Source organism: Narcine bancroftii, chromosome 8 (genome assembly GCF_036971445.1).
Source record: "Narcine bancroftii isolate sNarBan1 chromosome 8, sNarBan1.hap1, whole genome shotgun sequence".
In the NCBI taxonomy this organism is placed as follows: domain Eukaryota; kingdom Metazoa; phylum Chordata; class Chondrichthyes; order Torpediniformes; family Narcinidae; genus Narcine; species Narcine bancroftii.
The window spans coordinates 61,132,958-61,156,714 of NC_091476.1; the positions used below are offsets into that span (position 1 = coordinate 61,132,958).

Consider the following 23,757-nt stretch of genomic DNA (forward strand, 5'->3'; position numbering starts at 1 on the left):
GAGATAGCGGGGCAGTGGGATCAGTGTGGGGAGATAGCGGGGCAGTGGGATCAGTGTGGGGAGATAGCGGGGCAGTGGGATCAGTGTGGGGAGATAGCGGGGCAGTGGGATCAGTGTGGGGAGATAGCGGGGCAGTGGGATCAGTGTGGGGAGATAGCGGGGCAGTGGGATCAGTGTGGGGAGATAGCGGGGCAGTGGGATCAGTGTGGGGAGATAGCGGGGCAGTGGGATCAGTGTGGGGAGATAGCGGGGCAGTGGGATCAGTGTGGGGAGATAGCGGGGCAGTGGGATCAGTGTGGGGACTGACACGGCGCTGTGAGGAGAGAGCAGGCCAGTGGGATAAGTGTGAGGACTGATACAGGGCTGTGGGATCAGTGTGGGGACTGATACAGGGCTGTGGGATCAGTGTGGGGACCAACACAGGGCTGTGAGGAGAGAGAATGGGGCAGTGTGATCAATGTGGGGACTGACACTGGGCTGTAAGGAGTGAGCGGGACAGTGGGATCAGTTTGGGGACTGATACAGGTAGAGAGTGGGGCATTGGGATCAGTGTGGGGACTGACATGGGGCTGTGGGGAGAGAGCGGGGCTGTGGGATCAGTGTGGGCACTAATACAGGTAGATAATGGGGCATTGGGATCAGTGTGGGGACCGACACGGGGCAGTAGGGAGAGAGCAGGGTAGTGGGATCAGTGTGGGCACCGACACGGGGCTGTGAGGAGAGATCGGGACAGTGGGATTAGTGTGGAGAGGAGACCGACATGGGGCTGTGAGGAGAGAGCAGGGCAGTGGGATCAGTGTGGGGACCGACACGGGGCTGAGAGGAGAAAGCAGGGCAGTGGGATCAGTTTGGGTATACAGTCTACAATTTCCTATCGCTAGCGATTGCTTTTTCTAAACTGCTGTGGACTTGTTCGTGGTAACGGAATAATTATGGGACCATGGATGTATATGCAATCGGACGTTGCCCAAATGGACTTTCAGCGACGCATATCTGTTCTGTGGTTTTTTGAAAAGAATTTTGGTCATATATACATTTTACAAGGTACATGACAATAAATTCGTTGTCCCATAAACTAGATTTAAATGAGATGGTGGGGGGGGGGGGGGCGAGGGGATGGGTACTAGAGTGTCAGAGGTGGAGAAGGATAAAGATCATGCAAGGGTCATGTATAGACAGAGATCAAAGGTTTCTACATGATAGAAATGTTCTCAGATATATTTATTTCAGTACGAGGAGTATTGTTGGAAAGGCAGGCGAGGATTGGCATGTAGGATTACGACATTATTGCTATTAGTGAGACGGTTGCAGGAGGGGCAGGACTGGCAGCTCAATGTTAAGTGGTTCCGTTTTAGATGTGATGGAGGGGGAGGGATGAATGGGGTAGGAGTAGCGTTGTTAGTCAGGGAAAATGTCACATCTGTACTTAGGACCGTTTAGAGTAGGGAGAGAGCAGGCCGATAGAAACAGAACATTGTGATCAGAGGAGATTTTAACTGGGACTCTCATACTGTAAAAGGGCTGGATAGCTTGGAATCTGTCAAATATGTTCAGGAAAGTTTTTTAAATCAATATATAGAGGATGCAGTACTTGATCTCCTATTAGGGAACCGGTCAAGTGACAGAAGTATGTCAGCGAACATTTTGGGTCCAGTGACCATAATGTCATTAGTTTCAAGTTAATTATGGATAAGAATAGGCCTGGACTTTGAGTTGAGATTCTAAATTGGAGAAAGGCCAATTTTGTGGAAATGTGAAAGGATCTAGGAAGAGTGGGTTGGGATCATTTGTTTTCCGCCAAGGATGCGCTCAGTAAGAGGAAGGCCTTCAAAGGGGAAATTTTGAGAGTGCAGAGTTTGCATTTTCCTGTCAGGTTAAAGGCAAAGTTAACGGGCATAAGGAACCTTGGTTTCCGAGGGATATTGGTGATTTGCTTAAGAAGGAGAGAGGGGTGTACAGCAGGTATGGGCAACAAGGAGCAAATGAAGTACTAGAAGAGTATAGAAAATGTAAGAAAACGCTTAAGAAGGAAATCAGGAAGGCAAAAAGAAGACATGAGGTTGCTTTGGCAGATAATGTAAACCCAAATGGTTTCTACAGTATGTTAAGAGTAAGAGGATAATAAGGGACAAAATTGGTCCCTAAGAAGATCAGTGTGGAGCATCATGAGATGGGGGAGATCTTAAATAGTTTTGTTTGCATCAGTATTTATCAGAAAACTGTCATAAAGGAAGGAAGGGAAACAGTAGGGGAATGGAACACACTGAGATTAAAGAGGAGGAACTGCTTGCTGCCTTACAGCTAATAAACGTTGATAAATCCCCCAGTCCTGACATGATATTTCCTTGATCCTTGAGGGAGACTGGTGTAGAAATTGCAGGGGCCCTGTGGATACATTTAAAATGTCTCGAAGTGCTGGAGGATTGGAGGGTAGCTCAGGTTGTCCCATTGTTTAAAAACCAGGAAATTACAGGCCGGTGTGCCTGACGCCAGGAGTGGGTAAATTATTGGAGGGTGTTCTGAGAGATCAGATATACAGGTATTTGGACGGCCAAGGGCTGAGTAAGGACAGACAACATGGCTTTGTGCGTGGTAGGTCGTGTTTAATGAATATCGGAGTTTTTTTTTAGGAGGTTACCAAGAAGGTAGATAAATGAAAGACTGTAGAATGTTTTCTACTTGCACTTTAGGTCCAACATGGGAGGCGAGTTCAGAAGTTCTGACACTAGGTATCCGTATAAAATGGATTCATCACTGGCTGAATGGGAGAAGACAGAGAGTGATAGTGGATGATGCTTCTCAGACTGGAGGCCTGTGACTAGTGGTGTGCCTCAGGGATCAATGTTGGGACCATTGTTGTTTGTTGTCTATATCAATGATCTGGATATGGGGGAAATTGGATCAGCAAGTTTGCTGATGACACTAAGATTGGGGGCGTTACAGATAGTGAGGAAAGCTTTCAAAGCTTGCGGAGGCATCTGGACCAACTGAAAAACTGGGCCAGAAAGTGGCAGATGGAATCTGCAGACAAGTGTGAGGTGTTGCATTTTGGAAGGGCCAAACAAGGTAGGATATGCATAATAAATGGTTGGGGCACTGAGGAGTGCAGTAGAACAGAGGGATCTGGGAATGCAAATACATAATTCCCTGAAAGTGGCGTCACAGGTGGATAGGGTTGTGAAGGATTTTGGCATCTTGGCCTTCATAAATCAAAGTATTGAGTATAGGAGTTGGGATGTTATGGTGAGGTTGTACAAGACATTGATGAGGCCAAATTTTGAGTATTGTGTGCAGTTCTGGCTGCCAATCTACAGGAAGGATATCAATAAGATAGAAAGGGTGCAGAGAAGATTTACTTGGATGTTGATGGGTCTTTAGGAATTGAGTTACAGGGAAAGACTAAACAGGTTAGGACTTTATTCCTTGGAGTGTAGAAGAATGAAGGGAGATTTGCTAGAGGTTTAGAAGATGATGAGGGGTGTCGACAGAGTAAATCAGAGTAGGCTCTTTCCACTTCGATTTGGAGAGATAAATATGAGAGGACATAGTTTGAGGGTGAAGGGGGAAAGGTTTAGGGGTAACTTCTTCACTCAGAGAGTGGTGGAACGAGCTGCCATCTGAGGTAAATGCGGGTTCACTCTTTGGTTTTAAGAATAAATCGGATAGATACATAGATAGGAGAGGTAGTGGTTGGCACAGACGAGAAGGGCCGAATAGCCTGTTTTCTGTGCAGTTGTGTTTATAATTCCCCATCTGTTTGAAAATCTATCCAGCTGTGCATCAAACAAGTCTGCTCTCTCCTTGGCCAGAGAATCCCACAGATTTTTCAATAAATGTTCCCTTCCCTATCATGTTAAGTTCCACATATCCATGGTTAATTTTGGGTATTTCAATCCACGTGCCGAGACTCCAAGCTGGAGTTTCCATTTTAAAATTCATCTCCCTCCCATGAGCCAGTCTCTGGAATTGATCTTTTGATTACCTTTTCATACTTTCGCTGTCAAGTTACGGCATGTTTTGCTGGTGTTAAAAGTGCTGAGGGAACTGCAGCTCAGAGTGAATTGTGGGCGAGCTCACTGGGTTTATTCAAATGCTGCCCTTGCTCTCGCTCTTTGAGACCCCAGAAGAGCAGCAGATGGGCTAGTCCACGTGGTCAGGGTGGCGAAGGGGACCGGTTTGGCGGCACTTTCCTCCGTTGATCGGGGGATTGAGCGCAGGGTCTTCATTTCACAAGCATCCGAGACATTGGCCAGACCACACTTGGAGTATCGCACGCAGTTCTGGACACCCAGCTACAGAATTAGCATTTATAGTCACGAAATTTGTGATTATTGCGGCAGCATTGATCTAAACCACCTTGCAAAATAAATGAAAATAGTGCAAGGAGAGGAAAAAGTTGAGGCAGTGTCTATGGTTCATTGATCATTCATGAATCTGATGGCAGCCGGGAAGTTATTTAATACATTGGTGAGGCCAAATTTGGAGTATTGTGTGCAGTTCTGGTTGCCTAACTACAGGAAGGATATCAATAAGGTTGAGGGTCTTCAGGACTTGAGTAACAGGGCAAGGTTAAACAGGTTTGAACTTTATTCCTTGCAGCAAAGAAGAATGAGGGGAGATTTGATCAAGGTTTACAAGATGATGAGAGGTGTAGACTAGTGGTTTTCAACCTTTTTCTGTCCACTCACATCTCACTTTAAGTAATCCCTCTTCCATCGGTGCTCTGTGATTAGTAAGGTGGGATCTGGGTGGGATGGGAAGGTTGAGAATCACTGCTCCAGACTTGATTGTTACTAAAATATTTGACTTGAGAAAAATTGTCATTGGCCCATTTCCTTTGGAACTCTGAAACCGTGCACATAACAAGTCCATGAGGGACAATTAAAACAGTGGGTTTCAAACTTTTTCTTCCCACCTTAAGCAATCCTTTACTCATTACAGAGCACTGATGGCTGAGGGATTACTTAAAGTGGGATGTGAGTGGAAAGAAAAAGGTTGAGAACCGCTGGTACAGACAGAGTGGATGCGAATAGGCTTTTTCCACTTAGATTTGGGGGAGATAAATATGAGGGGTCATAGTATTAAGCTGAAAGGGGAGAGGTTTAGGGGGAACATGTCAGGGAAGTTCTTCACTCAGAGAAGAGTCGGAGTGTGGAATGAGCTGTTGTGAATGCGGGCTCACTCTTAAAAATAGATTGGAGAGATACATGGATGGGAGAGGTCTGGAGTGTTAGGAACTGGGAGCAGATCAGTGAGTGGAATAGTGGTCGGCACAGACTAGAAGGGCCAAATGTTTCCTGTGCTGTTGCGTTCTATGGAAAGAGTGAGCGTCTTCTGGCTCCTGTACCTTTTTCCCCCCCGATGGCAGCAGAGAGAAGAGGGCGTGGCCTGGATGGGGGGGGGGTGTTGGGGATAGAAGGGGCTGAGTCCATAGATCCCTCCAGGATGCCGCGCATGTTGGTGGGGTTGTGAAGAAGGTGTATGGTGTGCTGGCCTTCATTGGTTGGGGATTGAGTTCAAGAGGTAATGTTTGCAGCTCTATAAAACTGGTTGGACCACATTTGGAATGTTGTGTTCAGCTCTGGTCACTTCATAACAGGAAGGATGCAGGTGCTTTGGAGGGGATGCAGAGGAGATTTACCAGAATGTTGCAAGGCTGGCAGAGCTAGGGCTTTTCTTTTTGGAGTGACAAGGGATAAGAGGTGACTTAATGGAGGTGTATAAGATTATGAGGAGCTTAGATCGGGTGGACAGCCAGCAAATTAATCCAGGGTGACAGTAACTGTTTAAGTGAATAGAGGAATGTTTAGGGGAGACATCGGAAGAAAAAGGCCATCACTGTTTCAGGCCTGAGCCCTTCATCAGGTATAAGAAAAAATGGGCAGGTTCTGAATGAAAATGGTTCAGGGAGGAGAGGGGATGGGAAATGAGCAGAGCACAGGTGGGAGGGTAGAAGAGGTGATAGGGAGAGGGGGGGTAGCTCTCTGAATGGAGAGGAAAGGGGTGAGGACAGTGGTGCCACTAGGGTTGGTGTCACCCAGTGCAGTAACTCATGGTGTCAACCCCCCCCCTTGACCTCCTTCCCCCATGGACCTCCTCCCAGACAGAATCCTTAGTAATGTTTTTTGTACTAATGTTACTCATAAATCGTAATTCCAGTAGATCGCTGAATGTAACGGCAAGAGTAGTGAGATCAACAACTTGCAAAGTTAAAATTACACCTTTAAATTACAACTTCATGCGCACAACCTAAATGTAGTTACAGTTACATAATTTCATGTGGTTAAAGTGAATATTCCATAAGAAAACTAATTACTGTTTTAGCTGCAATATTGTTGCTAAAACACCAGAAAATTTGACCAAAGCAGCGACTGTAAAAACTCCAGCAGCAATGAAAACAACAGCGCTTGCTTGTTTTCATGGGCGGCCAAAACCACGTGATTTGAAGTGTCGTCGTTGGGTCATAATGACAGCTCTGACCCGGATCCCATTAGAAATGTTAAGAGCCCAGAGGACCCCAATATCCAGCAGCAATAGATATTCACCATGACAAATGGTTACTTAAAGAAAAGTTGCTTTTAATTATCTTTAAACATGAAAACAGAATCACACTTTAACTTAACTCAATTGACCTACTTAATTTAACTTAAGCTCCCTTCTAAGTGCATGTGTGTGTAGATTCAGAAAAGTTCTTTGGTTCACAGTTCAATCTCACTTCTCACTGCTCCAAGTTCACTGGTTGCAGGCAATTCTTAGACTGTGCACAGAATTTAACATATATATAAAGTTTACCAGACTTTGGTGCTCGAAAGGTAAATGTTTACTGCTCATGAAGGTTCTTGTCGGTTTTCAGAGAGAGATTAAGAGTTCCAGGACATCCACAACTGATATACATCCATCAGCCACTCCAGTGTCTTGCTGACAAAACTTGCCTCTTCAGGATTCTCCATATGATAACCTTTTTCTTTCAGGTCACCACAGAGTTCCTTTTTGTTTCACTTATTCCAAGTGAAACATTAGACAGCCAGTCCTCTCCTCTTGCATGAACCACAAGGGATCTGACCAGGCCGTATTACAAATAGGCTTTCCATAAGCTTGCCAGCTTGTCCTGTTGCAGTCCCAGCTGCTTTCTGCTGGCTGTAACACTGTACAAGATCTCTCTCTCTATCTCTGAGAGAAAGCTTGTTTGACTCTCTCGACTTGCAAAATCACATGATCCTCCTACAGCAGCAAGCTCTACTCCAGACAATATGCGGCTCCAACAAGCTCTTTCATCTGTTGTCCTTTGTAAACAACAATCCATTAGTGAAGTCTCTTGAGCACTCTCAAAAGCTCTTGCAAAAGCTCTGAGTCCCTGTCATGCCTAGCATGGGGCAGAGCTCCAGTATTTCAAACAAGATCTGTTTTAACAGATCACTAACAAACCTTTCCCAATTTATATCCCAAAAATATATGTATATACTCTGTCACAGAAGGTTCACAAAATAAATGAGCATCGAGTTTTAGACGCTGGGCTTTCAAAAAATGCTTTTGTTATAACCAACAATAGAGATATTTTTACAAAAAATAATAAATTTCTGCTGAAACACTGCACAGAGATTTCATAGCCAGTATTTTAGTGTTACCCCTTCTGAGGACGTCTCCTGGGACGGATCCCCCCCCCCCCCCCACTAGTGACGCCAGTGGGTGGGGAGCTGGAGGAAAGGCAACAGTGGGAAAAAAAAGAGAGTGACTTGGTGGGCAGAGGTGGGGTGAGGAGGGGGTTAATGGGAACCAGAGAAGTCAACGTTAGTGCCGTCCAGTGCCCAAGCGGAATACAGGGTGTTCCTCCAATAAGAATCAGGATTTATTGTCATGAACAAGTCATGAAATTCAATATTTTGCGGTAATGTCATAGTGCAAACTTTCATATTATAACCATCTTACATTACTGTGAATTAATAAATACATTTAATCATGCACAAAAAATAAGGCCTTGTTTATGGTTCATTGATCATTCAGGATTCTGATGGCAGTGGGGAAGAAGCTGCCCTTGTGCCATTGAATGCTCATCTTTAGGTTCCTGTATCTTTTCCCCGATGAGAGCAGAGTGAAGAGCGCCTGGCCTGGGTGCTGGGGTCTTTGAGGATAGAGACTGCTTTTTAAGGCACTGTCTCATGTTGATGTCCTCATTGGAGTGAAGTCTGGTGCCTGTGATGTCGCAGGCCGAGTTAACAACCCTTTGGAGTTTATTCTTGTCCTGAGATTCTTGTCACCTCCATACCAGCCACAATGCTCTCTACAGTCCACCTATAGAAGTTTATGAGTCTTTTGTGACATACCGAATCTCCTGAGTCTAGCCGCCTTTGTGTTTGCGTTGACAAGGAGGCTACATGACAGATCCTCGGAGATGTTGACCCCCCCTCCCCCTGGAATTTGAAATTCTTGACCCTCTTCACTACTGAGCCTTTGATGACGACTGGGTCGTGTTCCTCTGACTTCCTCCTGAAGTCCACAATCATCTCCTTGGTTTTGCTGACATTGAGCGCAAGGTCGTTGTCGTGACACCATTCAACGAGCTGATTGATCTCCCTCCTGTATGCTTCCTCATTGCTGTTTGTGATTCTGCCGACAACTGTGGTGTCATCGGCAAACTTGTAGATGGCATTGGAATTGTGTCTGGCCACAGTCATGCGTATATAACGAGTAGAACAGTGGACTAAGCATGCATCCTTGGGGTTCACCTGTGTGATAATCAGTGAGGAGGAGACATCAGTGTTTTTTTTTCCCCAGACACCAATGTTGGAAAAATTTAACATAAATTAACATAATTACTCACCTTGTGGATGTTTACACTGCACACCTTAAGTTCTGTGCGCGTTAGTCCCGGTGCTTTTACGTGGAGCCATGGTCATCAGTTGGACATTAAAGTCATGCAGTGAGTTTTGCGGTGCAATGTAGACTGCAGGCTTCCCCCAATAAGTAATGGGGGGGCTCGTCCTGCAGGATAAATCGCAGTGCAGGAATTGACTAAAACCTCCTATACTTTTTAGACTACGTGCGTAACAGCAATTTTCGTTGATTGTGCGGTTCCATGCCTGCAGTCTAAAAGCCCTAATTGTTTCAATTTGTACTGACTATGGTGGAAATTTGCAGGCACTCTCAACTTGGCAATGCACATGACTGCGGACAGATAGGTGGGAATAAAATGGTTGGCCTTTATACTCTCCAACCCTCTTTTAAATAAATTCAAATTGTACCTTAATTTGCATTTAAATTCTTAAAATTATAATTTTTAATTTGCGGACACAAGCCCCTCTGGCCCTCGAGTCCGCCTTAACCCTCTCACCCCCTCGTCCGACTGTGCAATCCTTTCTTCTAACCTTTCCCAGCAGTATATAATTTATTCCCTGAGGCCTGTTCCTGTTTGAAGTGTGACGCTAAGGCAAAGTATTTCTGCATCGGTGTGACTAACCTAGTGCAGGAATTTGATGGTACCTCCCTTCCGAGAAGCACTGGCCTGATGTTCACCTCCCTTCAGGAATCCTTCATTGAGACCTGTGCCCTCAGTTACCCGCCCGACTCCTGCAGGATTTGGTTCAGGATCTCTGTACAGTTGGCAGCCACGTCGGCGATTTGCGCATTGCTGGTCGCTCTGGGAGTAAACCAGACGAGGCCCTCCCAAATGAAGCGATACTTCGCCCGCGAATCTGTGGGGGGTAGCACGGTTATTGCAACGCCTCTACCATGCCGGTGACTGGGACTGGGGTTCGAAGCCCACGCTGTCTGTGAGGAGTTTATGTTCTCCCCATGTCTGCATGGGTTTTCCCCAGAGGCTCCGGTTTCCTCTCACCATTCAAAACGCACCCGGGGGAGGGGGGGGCGGCATGGGCCTGTGGGCCGAAATGGACTGCTACCTTGTTGTCTGTTTAAATTAAAAATATGGCTGTCTGTCTAAATTAAAAATCTTCCTCCCGCGATCCCGTTGTAGTCACCTCTACCTTGGGGAGACGGGGTGCAGATTGGGAGATCGTTTCATCAAGCACCTTTGCTCTGTCTGCTGCAATGACAAGGACAACCCATTCCCATGTAGAACAAAGCAGTGAAGAAACAGGCCATTTGGCCCTCCAAGTCTGTGCTAAACAATTATTCTACCATTGGCCTGCACCCTGACCATAGGCCTCTACCCCTCCCATGCATGTACCTTATCTTAAATGTTTAAATCGAGCCCTTATTCACCACTTCAGCCAGCAGCTCGTTCCACACCCCACCACTCTCTGTGTGAAGAAGTTTCCCCCTCATGTCCCCTCTAAATCTTTCCCCTTTCACTCATGGTTTGTATCTCGCCTGCCCTCAGTGGAAAAAGCCTGCCTACATTTACTCTATTCACACCCCTCATAATTTTAAGTACCTCTATCTAACCTCCCCTCGTTCCCCTCCGCCTCATTGTCACGACTGCCTGTGGCCTCCTGCACAGGCAAACTGAGGCTTCCTGTGGATTGGAGAAACACTTTGTATTCCATCTGGACATGTTCCAATAACATCAACCACACCCCCTTCCCTTCCCTCTCCGTTCAGAGAGCTACCCCCTCACCACCTCTTCTACCCTCCCACCTGCATACACTTTGTAGCCTGTTCTCCCCTTTTCCTACTCTCCTTCTCCCCCACCCCAACCCTTTTAATTCTGGCACCTGCCTGCTCTTTGCTTACACCTCGGTGAGGTGCCTATGGAACGTTGGACTTCATTAATGGGGGACTGAGTTCAAGAGTAGAGCAGTCATGATGTAACTACAAATCTCTGCAGAGACCTCACTTTGAGAATTGTGTTCCGTTCCGGTCACCTCATTATAGGAAGGATGTGGAAGCCATGGAGAGGGCGCAGAGGAGATTCACCAGGATGTGGCCTGGATTGGGAAACAAGTCTTAGTAGAGCTGGGACTTTTCTCTTTGGATCGTGGAAGGACGAGAGGAGACTTGATAGAGGTCTATAAGATCATGAGAGGCTTAAGCCCCTTTTCCACTGGCAGTCTATCCCAGAAATTAACTGGGAATTTACTGGGACATGATCCAGTGGTAAAGAAATACTATCCGAACGCTGGCGTCAAATGTCGTCATTTCACGACCTCGACCCATACTCCTATCCCCAGTGTTTGCCGGCGCGCTGATAAAACCAGTGGAAAAGGGATAGCAGAAAGTCACCTGTTTCCCTTTGGTGGTCGGACACTCTGATCCCCAGGGATGAGTTGTGTTCAGTGGAAAGGCAATTTGTGTCCCAGTTCAGGGTGGGCCAGTGGAAACGGCACAAGGGCTTCCTATCCCAGGACCATGCATGGCCAATTAACTGGCAGTGGAAAAGGGGCTATCGATTGGTTGTTCAGCCAGGGCAGGAACAGCAAACGCCTGAGGAGGTAAGTTTAGGGAGATGTCAGGGGTGAATTTGTTTTAAACCTAGAGCTGTGTGTGCCTGGAATGCCTTACCAGTGGAGGCTGAAACAATGGAGGCATTTAAGAGCCTCTCAGACAGACATAGATGAAAGTAAAATCGAGGGTTGCAGGGTAGGGTAGATTTAGTACTTTTTGAGGAAGGAATATGCGGGTCAGCACATCATCAAGGACCGAAGGGCAATGACTGTGCTGGAGTGGTCAACGTTTGTCACCCTTGACTGTGCTGGAGTGGTCTATGTTGATCACCCTTGACCATGCTGGAATGATCTACGTTGGTCACCCTTGGCTGTGCTGGAGTAGACTACATTGGTCACCCTTTAATATGCTAGAGTGGTTTACATTGGTCATCCTTTACTGTGCTGAAGTGGTCAATGTTGGTCATCCTTGACTGTACTGTAGTGGTCTACGTTGGTCACCCTTGACAGTGCTGTATTAGTCTACGTTGGTCACCCTTGACTGTACTGGAGTGGTCTACGTTGGTCATCCTTGGCTGTGCTGGAGTGGTCTATGTTGGTCACCCTTGACTGTACTGGAGTGGTCTACGTTGGTCATCGTTGACAGTGCTCTAGAGGTCTACGTTGGTCACCCTTGACTATGCTGGAATGGTCTATGTTGGTCACCCTTGGCTGTGCTGTGGAGGTCTACGTTGGTCAACCTTGATGGTGATGTAGTGGTCTATGTTGGTCACCCTTGGCTGTGCTGTGGAGGTCTACGTTGGTCAACCTTGATGGTGATGTAGTGGTCTATGTTGGTCACCCTTGGCTGTGCTGCAGAGTCTACATTGCTCACCCTTGGCTGTGCTATAGAGGTCTACGTTGGTCATCCATGACCGTGCTGGAGTGGTCTGCGTTGATCACCCTTTTCTGTGCTGTAGTGGTTTTCATTGGTCATTCTTGGCTATGCTGGAATGGTCTATGTTGGTCACCCTTGGCTGCACTGGAGTGGTCTACGTTGGTCAACCTTGGCTGTGCTGTAGTGGTCTATGTTGGTCACCCTTGACTGTGCTGTAGAGGTCTACATTGGTCATCTATGACCGTGCTGGAGTGGTCTACGTTGGTCACCCATGACCGTGCTGGAGTAGTCTACGTTGGTCACCCATGACCGTGCTGGAGTGGTCTACGTTGGTCGCCCTTGACTGTGCTGTAGTGGTCTACATTGGTCACCCATGACCATGCTGGAGTGGTCTACGTTGGACACTCATGACTGTGCTATAGTGGTCTATGTTGGTCATTTTTGAACATGCTGGAGTGGTCTACGTTGGTCACCCTTAGCTGTGTTGTAGTGGTCCATGTTAGTCACCCTTGACCGTGCTGGAGTGGTCTACGTTGGTCACCCTTGACTGTGTCTACATTGTGTCTACATTGGTCAACCTTTACGGTGATGTAGTGGTCAACGTTGGTCAACCTTGGCTTCCTGTCGATGCTGCGTGACCTGCTGAGTTTCTCCAGCGCATTTGTATACTGCTCCGGTGATAAAGCGGCTTCACTTCTCCTCGTGGGATCTTGTGTGAATCCTGCAGCAACCCACCAGCAACAGAAACTGGGATCCTGGGGCTGACGCCTCCCGGCAGGATGGTGAGGAAGTCTTGCTGCAAGAGGTGGTTTGAAACTCTGGTTAGGCAGGACTCGAAAAACGCTGGAGGAACTCGGCATCCTCAGGAAGCAACCTTTCGGGCTGGGGCCCCCTCGTCAGGAATGTTGGAAAGTAGGCAGGTGCCAGACGGGAGCGGAGTGCAAGTGGCCGGAGGTTGGCGTGGACAGATGGGCAGGAGAGGAGATGAGAGTTGATCGGGGAGGTGGGGTGGTGGTGAGCTGGAGGAAAGGACATAGAGGGGGGACTGGAGGGTGGGAACGACAGAGACTGGGGGAGGGGATGTATTAATGGAAAGCAGAGCGGTCAGTGTTAATGCCGTCCAGTCGGAAGGGTCCCAGATGGAAGGTATCTCTGTCCGGCAGTGCACAAGACACGTCGGCAAAGGGAATGGGGCGGGGAACTGAAATGATGGCCACTGGGGGATTCAAGCTATTGCGGACAACAGTTTGTGTTTGTGCTGCAATTACAGCACATGCAGATGCTTGAGTTTTACATCTGTCGAAATTTGATGGGGTTTCTGGTGTTGTACCAAACTTCTGCAAACTACTGAGGAAGTCGAGGCACTGACGAGTTGACTTCACGATGCCATTGGCGTGTTACGTCCAGGAAAGATCCCCGGAGATAGTTACTCCCAAGAACTTAATTTGCTATAGTCACCCCAGGCAAAAAGGTGCTTGCTGTCTTGTACAGCTCTACATAATCTTCTGGACCTCTATTAAGTTATCTCTCATTCTTCTTCACTCCAAAGAGACAAACCCCAGCTCTGTTAACCTTGCCTCATGTGACATGTTCTCCAATCCAAGCAACGTCCTGATCGATCTCCTCTGCCTCCTCTCCTAAGCTTCCACATCCTTTCTGTAATGAGGCGACCAGAACTAAACACAGTGATCCCAGTGTGGTCTGAAATATGAATCACATGAGGGCAGCAGAGTTCGAACCCGCTGTCTGTTCTAAATTTTAAATGTCGACATACAACACGGTGACAGGCCCTTTTGGTTCACTAGTCCATGCCATCTAATTGACCTACAACCCCCCCCCCGGGTACGTTTTGAATGGTGGGAGAAAACCGGAGCCCCCGGGGAAAACCCACACAGACCCGGGGAGAGCGTACAAACTTTTTACAGACGGCACGGGATTCGAACCCCGATTGCCATCAAGGTAAAGGTTGTGCGCTAACATCTCCGCCGATCGTGCTGCCCTTCTGCCTGTTTTCCACGTGGCCTGATCTCGGACCCCTGCAGACGGGCAGCTTTTGTCGGACATTCTGTTTTAATTCTGCAGGAGGAAGGCCCCTTTGGCAATTTGTTTCCACCTTCTCGCGGTAATACTTATTTTTGGAAACAATTGATAAGGAACCATGCGCAGTACCTGTTGGAATCAGGTGACCTCGTCCCAGAGATTCAGATCCCACCCGGGAGTTGCTTGTCCTTTCCTGCTCTACCAGCTTCTGCATTAGTCCAAACTCCCGCTGGGGAATACCGGAAAGTTGACTACTCTTGGTGGCTCTGCACACTGGGGGCTTATGTTTGAACATCGGTTGTTGCCATCTCTGCCGAGGATTCTATCGGCCTGCTTGACCAAGAACATCGCTAAGGACAGGAGTCCCACAGAATTAACATTCCAGCACAGACTGGATGGGCCAAAGTGCTTGTTTCTGTGCTGGGGTGTTCAACGGTTCCAGGCACATGAAAAAACAAACAGGGTTGTGGTGTGTGAGGGAGGGAAGGCTTAGATTGTTGTGGAGTAGGTCAGCACAGCAGTGTGGGCCGAAGGGCCTGTACGGTGCTCTAGGTTTCTATGTTGACAGACCATCTCTCTCTCCATGGCCAGCTGAATCCCTCCAGTTTCTCTCAAGATTCCAGCCTCTGTGGGTTCTTGTTCCCCACTGCAGTAAAAACACAATGCAGGAGAAACTCGGGGTCCTCTACGTAGCAAAGCATTATCAACGTTTCACGCTTGAGCCCCTTCATCAAGTTGTGGGCAAATGTGGCACTTTTCCATACCTTGAAGAAGGGCTCAAGCCTGAAACATTAGTTATGTATCTTTACTATATGAAGTACATTATTTAACTATGGAACACTAGAGCACAGAAAATGGGCCATTCTGCCTTTCTAGTCTGTGCCGAAATATCATTAATCCTACTGATTTGCACTAATTCCATAATCCTCCAGATCTCTCCCATCTGTGTATCTATCCAATTTATTCTCAACACTTAAGAGCGAGCCCGCATTTACCACATCAGGTGGCAGCTTGTTCCACACTCGCACCACTCTCTGAGTGAAGGTTCACCCAATGTTCCCCCAAACCCAGTGCTTCTCAACCTTTTTTCTTTCCACTCACATACCACTTTAAGTATTCCCTGTGCCACAGGTGCTTAAGGTGGTGTGTGGGTGGAAAGAAAAAGGTTGAAAACCACTATTTTAATTGTTATATGCATGATTTCATAAATCCAAAGGAAATGGACCAATGACAATTTTTCTCAAGCCAAATATTTGAGTAACAATTGGGTCCAGGGTAGTGATTTTCAATCCTTTCCCACTCACATCTCACCTTAAGCAATCCCTTACTCATCACAGAGCACCAATGGCAGAGAGATTACTTACAGTGAGATGTGAGTGGAAAGAAAAAGGTTGAGAACCACTGCCATAAACCTTTCACACTAAACCCATGTCCTCTCGTATTTATCTCTCCAAATCTAAGTGGAAAGAGCCTACTTGCATTTACTCTGTCTGCACCCCTCATAATTTTGTAAACCTCTATCAAATCTTCCCTCATTCTTCCACACTCTAAGGAATAAAGTCCTAACCTGTTTAGTTTTTCCCTGTAATTGCACACTCTCAATCTTACTGATATCCTTCCTGTAGTTTGGCGACCAGAACTGCACACATGCTCACCAATACAACCCAACTTCTGTACTCAATACTGTGATTTACAAAGACCAAGATGCCAAAGGCTTTTATTTTTCAACCTTTTCTTCCTGTGATGTCACTTTAAGGGAACAATGTATCTGCATTACACAGATCTCTGTTCCCCCGCTCTCCTCAGTGCCCACCCATTTTCTGTGTGTATGTCCTACAGGAGTTTGTCTAGCATTGTGTATTTACCTCGACCACAGTGTCTGCAGACTGTTTCCCACTGCCTAATGATTCACAACCTTCCACTGACAAGTTGTCCTTTCTTCAGATCCATCACCAGACACAGTCCCGCTTTGCTGGACTCGGTTCTGAATTGACTCAAGCAATGGATTATTTAACCTGAGACTCATCAAGTTTATTATCACTTGACTGTACAAAATAAAACGACAAAAAAAATGTTTTTCTGGACCACGACACATATATGGATCAAGATATCGTTGAAAATATATATAGATAAATATCTTGGGATGATTTACTTGGTTACAAGATTATGTTGATCAATCTCACAGTTTGTGGGGAACAGCTATTCCCCAGCCTGGTGGCCCTGATTTTGATGCTCCTGTACCTCCTTCCTGACGGTGATGGGTCAGCGATACAGGGCGCTGGGATGGAAAAGGTCCTGAATAATTCTTTGAGTCTTGTTTAAACCACGCATCCAGTGAATGTCATCAGTAAAGAAAATGGAGACCCTAGTGATCTCGGCCATTTTGACGGGCCTCTGTATCGACTTCCGGTCCGATGCTTTGCAGCCAGACCAGGACACACGCAATGGCTGCTTCCATAAAATGTTGTCAAGATGGGGCCTGTAGCCTTGCTCTCCTTGCCCTCCTGAGGAAGTGTAGGTGCTGCTGAGCCTTCCTGGCGATTGAGATGGTGGTGTGGTTCATAGGGATGGGAGCAGGAACCTCCCTTCCCTATCGATCCTGCCCCACCATTCAGTAAGGGTGATGGCTGATCTGGCCGTGGACTCAGCTCCACCTACCCAGCTGTTCCCCATCACCCTTTAATTCCCCTACTCTGCAAAAACTAAATCAATCTAACTGACGCGGGAGAACAGCAGCGATCATCAAGGGCCCACACCACCCAGCAGATCCTCTGTTCTCGCTGCTGCCGTCTAGGGGCACAAGGCTCGCGTGGCTGCTGCACCGTTCAGTGAGATTGAGGCTGATCTGATGACCGACTCCACCCACCTGCCTTTTCCCCTGTGTCCCTTAATTCCCCGAAGATGTAAAAATCTATCTGACCTTGTCTTAAATATGATTACTGAGGTTACCTCCACTGCTTCAACAGGTAGCAAATTCCACAGTTTCACCCCCCCCCCCCGGAAAAAGTAGTTCCTCCTCATCTCTGTCCTACTCTGAATCTTGAGGCTATTATCCCCGAGTTCTGGTCTCCCCTACCAATGGGAACAACTTATCTATCTCTATCTTATCTATGCCTTTCATAATTTTTTACATTTCTATAAGATCTCCTCTCATTCTTCTAAATTCCAGGGAATACAGACCCAGACGACTCAATATCTCCTCATTGGTAACCCCCTCATCTTAGTGACCCTCCTCTGCACTGCCTCCAAAGCCAGTACATCCTTTCTCAAGTCAGGAAGCCAGAACTGCACACCGTGCTCCAGATACGGCCTTACCAGGACTGTGTCCATTTGCAGCAGAATCTCTCTGTTCCCAAATTCACTCCCTCCAGCAGCGACGGCCAATGTTCCATCTGCCCACAGACCAACCTAATCTACTCCCTCCGAATCTTGAGGCTGCGTGTTCCCCCGCCCCCTGGTTCTTGTCTCACCTCCCAGTGGAAACCATCTCCCTGCTCCCACCCTGTATACCTTTCACGTCATGTACAAGATCCCCACTCATCTGAATTCTAGCAGGCAACCTGATTCCTTCTCATAAATAGAAGCATCAAAGAAATACTCAGCCCTTTTCTCCTCCCCCCTCCCACCCCCACAGCTCCATTCTCCCCCTCCTGCCTGTCAGCTTATGCTCCTCCCTTCCCCAACACCTTCACATTTTGGATGCCTGCCCGATACTGGGCTCAGGCCCATAACGTTGACCACCTCTCCCCACGGTTGCCCCCCACCCTCCCTGACCTGCTCTGAGCCCCTCCAGCCCTTGAAGCCTGAAGATTCTCTTTAAAGATTACAACAATGATCACAAGTAAAAGCTCCAAAGCACAATCATGAAGGAAATAAATTTCAAAACCCTTTCCCCCTAAGCAAGGTTGAAGATTAGCATTCATAAATCAAAGTGGCACAATCATAGAGAGGGACAAGACAATGCCACAAATCCACGTTAAATCTTAAGGTTCTGCTGGTCGCCCATGAACATGTCATCTGGAATTTAATATTTGAATCATTGATTGCATATCTAATTTTATCCAAATTTTAAACAAGACATAATATCCTTTAGCCATTGTGTATGTGTAGATGGAGTATTAGCTTTCCACTTAATCAAAATTGTACGTCTGGCAACCAACGAAGTAAAAGATTTTTAAACGTTGAATTGAAGTCCATAGCACATCATCTTCTCCAACTGTTCCAACGAGAGCAATTAAAAGATTAGGTTCCAATTTTAAATTGGGAATCCCACTAATTAAGATTCAAGAATCCTTTCTTGTTGTGGGTTCTTCCACTCTATCCCCCTGATGGTTCCTATCAGTTGGTTGGCCGGGTTTGAGATGAGGATGCCCTGCTCCTCAGAAAGGACCAACATGTGCATGAATGAATTTTAGGTGAGTTGGGGAGGGGAGGGGGGAATTGCACAGGTCCAGACCCACCCTCTCTGTTCTCCTCCCCACGTCCAGCAGTATGGTGAGGTCCCAGGGGGAGTTCTGTGGCAGTGAATGGCCAATCCAAGCCCTTTCACGGCACACGTTTGCTAGATGGCCATTGACCCCCACGAGAGGGTTCATTCGACCTTTGACGGATTTTTTTTATCCTGCAGGGTGTCTCGCCCACCCTCCACACCAGGCGTCCTGTACTAATGGACCAAATGGCATATACGTGACACACTTCACCTTTTTGCCTGCTGTAAAGCACAGAAAGCATTGCCTTGAGCATTGCTCGCTGTCCCTAACCATAGGAGAAAGAGAAGCAAAAGATAGTCCCTGGGTGTCCTTGGATCCACCTCCAGCACTTCTGCAACCTGAGCTCCAGATCCAATCCACCAATGCATTCAGCAGCCATCAGGTGGCTAAAGCCCTTTGGGAGACCTTTTTGCCCTCAGCACCTGGCTAGCCTGTAGCCTGCGTTGGTCCTTGGACCGCAAGCCACCCGCAGCCTGCGCGAGCCCTTTCACCGCTGACCCCCGCGCTGGCCCACTGCCGTGGTCACCTTCCCTGCAGGGTTGCCTCCCAGGCTTTTGTATACTTTTGCGTAGTGCCAAGGAACAATAGCCTGCAGGTTTCCATGCCTTTCAGCTGACTAATTTAGTTGGATTTGCATGTCCTGTTCCCATGATGTTTGATGTGCCATGTGATAATAGACCAGGCATTTAATACTGCCATTAACCCATTTGATTCACACATCAATAATGCATCATGCATTCTGACCTGAGACCTTCGCTGTTACCATTCCCATAGGCCTACTGAGCACGTCGACCGTTTCCCCACATGCGTGCCTTGACCTTGGCTCTGAATTTGTGAATGACGCAGCCATCCGGCTACGTTTAAACTCCATTTGATGATTTGGGAGCTGAGGGCTTGAATTATGAGGAGAGGCTGGGATTTTTCCCCCTGGAGTGTGGTGGTGGGGAGCTTTTGTTAAAGGAGGGGCATGGACAAGGTGGATAGTCGGATAGTCATGTCTTTTTATATAACCCACCCCCCCCCCACTCCGAGGCAAGGGATTCTAAAGCAAGAGGCGGCAACACTGTTACAGCGCCAGCGACTGAGTTCAAACCCTGTGCTGCTCATGTGGAGTTTGTATGTTCTCCCTGTGTCTGTGTGGGTTTCCTCCCACCTTCCAAAAACGTACCATGGGCAGTAGGCACGGGCTCGTGGGTCTATAGGGCACCTCTGTCTGAATTAAAAAATTTAACACGGGAGGGTGCACTTTTTAAGGTGAGAGGGGCACCTTCTTCACGGCGCAGTGGGTAATATGGAATGAGCTGTCAGAGGAAGCTTGGATGGGGGAGAGTACTGGTTATAATGTTTAAAAGGCACTAAGACAGGGATGTGGAGAGAAAGTTGCAGAGGAATGTGTGTCGATTGCAGGCAATGGGTCCAGCTCGTCGAGATGGGTTGAAGGGCGTTTCTATGCACTAAAGATAATTTCAGATTTGCTGTATCATGTAGGCCAGTGGTTCTCAACCTTTTTCAATCCACTCACATTCCACCTGAAGTAATTCCTCTGCCATCGGTCGTGTGTGATTAGTAAGGGATTGCTTCAGGTGGGGATGTGGGTGGGAAAGAAAGGTTGAGAACCACTGCTCTGGATTGAATTGTTACTGAAATATTGTGCTTGAGAAAAATTGTCATTGGCCCATTTTCTTTGGAGTTCTGAAACCATGCACATAACAAGACAACGAGGGATGATTAAAACCGTGGGTTTCAAACTTTTTCTTTCCACCACACACCACCTTAAGCAATCCCTTACTAATCACAGAGCACCGATGGCCAAGGCATTACCTAGTGGTATGTGAGTGGAAAGAAAAAGGTTGAGAACCACTGATATAGGAAGTTGGAGAAATATTAAATTAACTTTTATTGAGTTTAGCGTGTTTAATCACATAATGATTAAACACATAGCGTTAGTTCATCTGACCTAAAAATGTTTTGCCGCTGATTTTCGTTTGTACTCAGCATCTGATGCCTCTTGCGTCAGCATCCAACAATTGTTGGGCAGCATTGGTGGATTCCAGTTGCCCTGATACTGCTTTTCCATGGTCACAACGTCCCGGTGAAACCTTTCACCATGTTCATCACTGACGGCACCAAGATCAGCAGGGACGACGTCCAAGGGCAAGAAATGAATTTTCGACTTAAATTCAAACCCCGGTCACTGGCGTGTAACAGCGTTGCATTAACAGTGCTGCCATGGTAACAAATAAAGCCTTGTTAATAAATACAAATAAAGATAATGACTCTCACCAGGCAGGGATAAGGAGACGTTTTGAGCCCTATTCAAAGTGTCTGTCGAGGAAAGGGAGACCCCAGTGATCTTCTGCTCCGTTTTGACGACCCTCAGTATTGAGCCGGTCCGATGCTTTGGAGCTACCGACCCACACGATGGTGCATCTGGATGGGATGCTCTCAGTAGTGCTCAAGTTGGGGGCCGGTAGCCATGCACCCCCCCCCCCACCCTCCTGAGGAAGCGTAGGCCAGATGCCCCTTCCTGACTGTAAAGGAGATGCCGCTCCCAGTTTCTCGGCCAGCAGCGGTGGTGTCGTGGACGAACCCATAGACTGGGTCGGGGCCGAACCTGTCAACTCCGCTGAGGGTGTACAAGTGCGGAGGAGAGGGCTCTTGAAGTGATGTCAGCGAGGAGGAAGTGGCGATCGGGCTCTGCCAGTGATGAGTGTCCGCTAGCTGAGGGATGGAGGGACTCCCACAACTCTCGACGCTGCTCAGCTCAGCAACTGCCAGTGTGGGGGGTTGGGGATTCATGTTGACCGCCCCCCCTCGCCCCACCCCTCCCCCACAGTGAGCTGGGGTGATTGACAGCCCTTGGCATTGTGACCTCATAAAAGCAGGGCCCAGGTCTCAAGAGAGAGGGGAGGGGTGGGTGAGGCCTCTAGGAGAGAGGGGATATCATCTGAGTTTAGGGGGCATCCTCGAGGAGCGGTGAGTGGGGGAAGTTGTCACAAGATCTTGGTGGGGCGGGGGAGACTGCAGACAGGGGTAGGAAATGGTGGGGAATGTGCAACAATGGAGGGAGACCCAAATTGGTGCAGGAGGGAGGGGTGCCCAGAAAGAGGGGATGGGGTGGAAGATGGGGGAAGGGGACATTCGGCTTGAGTAGTGAGGGGCTAAGGCGGGGGAGGTAATGGATTACTCTCTGCAGAATGGGAATAAAACGGGAGGCGCTTTGCAGTGTGTTTGGTAGGTGACCGTAAAACACAGGAGTGGAATCAGGTCATTCAGCCCATCAAGTCTGACCTGCCTTTCTATCTTGGCTGATTTACTGCCCCTTTCAACTCCCATTCTCCTTCCTTCTCCCTGTGACCCTTGATCCTGATCAAGAACCCATCGACCTCCATCTTAAATTTCCTAAATGTCTTGTCCTCAGCCACAAACTCATCCCCACTCTGGGTAAAGAAATTCCTCTTCGTCGCTATTCCAAGGGAGGCCGTGCCCTGTGGTCACAGACTTTTCACCCACCATCCTCTCCACACCCATTCTACCTAGGCCTTTTGCAGTCCCACAGATAAAGCATCTCCCCCACTGCCCCCCACACCAGAGAGGGCGTAAAATATAATCCGCAGGAATATGATGTTGAGCCTTTATAAAGCTGCCTACCCTTGGATCATTTAAATTTTTAAAAATGGAGATATGTTGCACAGTCACGGGCCCTTCTGGTCCACGAGTCCGTGCCACCCAATTGACCCAGCCCCTGGTACATTTCAAACGGTGGGAGGAAACCAGAGCCCCCTGGGAGAAAACTCACATAGACTCAAGTTGAACATGCAAAATTCTGACAGCATTGAGCTGACCGTTGTGCCAATCGTTCTGCCCCTGCGTGAGCAGTTTTGGACTCCTTATCGACAGAGGGATTGGAGCAGGCAAAGAGGAGAACGATCCTCAGAGTGAAAGGGTTATTTGAAGGTCTGTACTTGCTGGAGTTAATAAGGATGATGAGGAGGAGGAAGAGTGGAAATGTCATCGAAACCAATCGAATACCGAAAAGGCCTCAGAAGAGTGGACATGGCAAAGACGTTTCCTCTGGTTGGGGATTGGGTGGGAGCTCTGTGACCAGAGGGCACGACCTCAGAATACACAAACCTCCCTTTAGAACAGAGATGAGGAGGGAGTTCTTTACCCAGAGCCCGGTTTAGGGGGGTGTGGGGGTTGAACCTGTGGAATTCATACTGCCTGTGGAGGCCAAGTCATTTGGGAGATTTAAGGCGGAGGTCAGTGGGTTCTTGATCAGGATCAGAGGGAAAAGGCAGGAGCTTGGGACCTAAATCGGCCAAGATGGGAAGGCATGAGAAATTTGATGAGCTGAACGGCCTGATTCCGCTCCTGCATCTCATTGTCACTGACCAAACGCACACCAGTGCCTCCCACTTTTATTGCCGTTCCGCAGAAAGATTCGGGAAGGGAGGCTTGCAAATGCAGCGCCCTTGGACAAACAGAGAGTGGGTGGGGGGGGTGCGGTGGGTGGTGGAGCGATCACAGAGGGCTGAGCAAGTGATTTAAAAGCCTTTCTCTGCCTGGCCGACGGTAGGGCGACAGCGACGGCTGATGTTCCGATGACAGACAGTGGAAGCAGGAATAGACCCAATCCCAGTAAGGAACTCCACACCCTTTGGTCGTGTGTCGCACAGATCGGTAGCTCCTCAGTCCCATCCACCAGGCTTCAGGAGTAGGTGGACCCAGAACTGGAACGTAGAGATAGGAGCAGGAGTTGGCCATCCGGTCCATCGAGCCAGTTCTGCCATTCTGGCCGATCTCACGATCGGCTCATTTCCACCCACCTGCATTTTACCCATATCCCATAATTTCCCAATTATATAAAAATCTATCCAACCTGGTCTTAAATTTATTTACTGAGGTCGTCTCCACTGCTTCAAATGGGCAGCGAATTCCACAGGTTCACCCCCCACCCCTCCCCCCCAAGGAAAAGCATCTCTATCCTCAATCTACTACCCTAGATTTT

At 47.9% G+C, this 23,757-nt stretch overlaps 1 protein-coding gene across 9 annotated transcripts in view; it reads left to right on the top strand.

The window, feature by feature from the left end:
- Positions 1-23,757, top strand: part of ppp2r5b (protein phosphatase 2, regulatory subunit B', beta) — a 183,108-nt gene that overhangs the window by 127,567 nt on the left and 31,784 nt on the right. Inside the window, exons 1-2 of one of the 9 annotated variants that reach the window (XM_069893823.1) lie at positions 21,634-21,722; positions 23,326-23,387. The exons of 6 other annotated variants lie outside the window; for them this stretch is intronic. In XM_069893823.1, coding sequence (XP_069749924.1) covers positions 23,351-23,387 — 37 coding nt within the window. In that variant the 5' untranslated portion in view covers positions 21,634-21,722; positions 23,326-23,350. Of the gene's footprint in view, positions 1-21,627; positions 21,723-23,325; positions 23,388-23,757 lie in introns of those variants that run through there. 2 more of the 9 variants (XM_069893821.1, XM_069893824.1) reach the window with 2 other exon arrangements.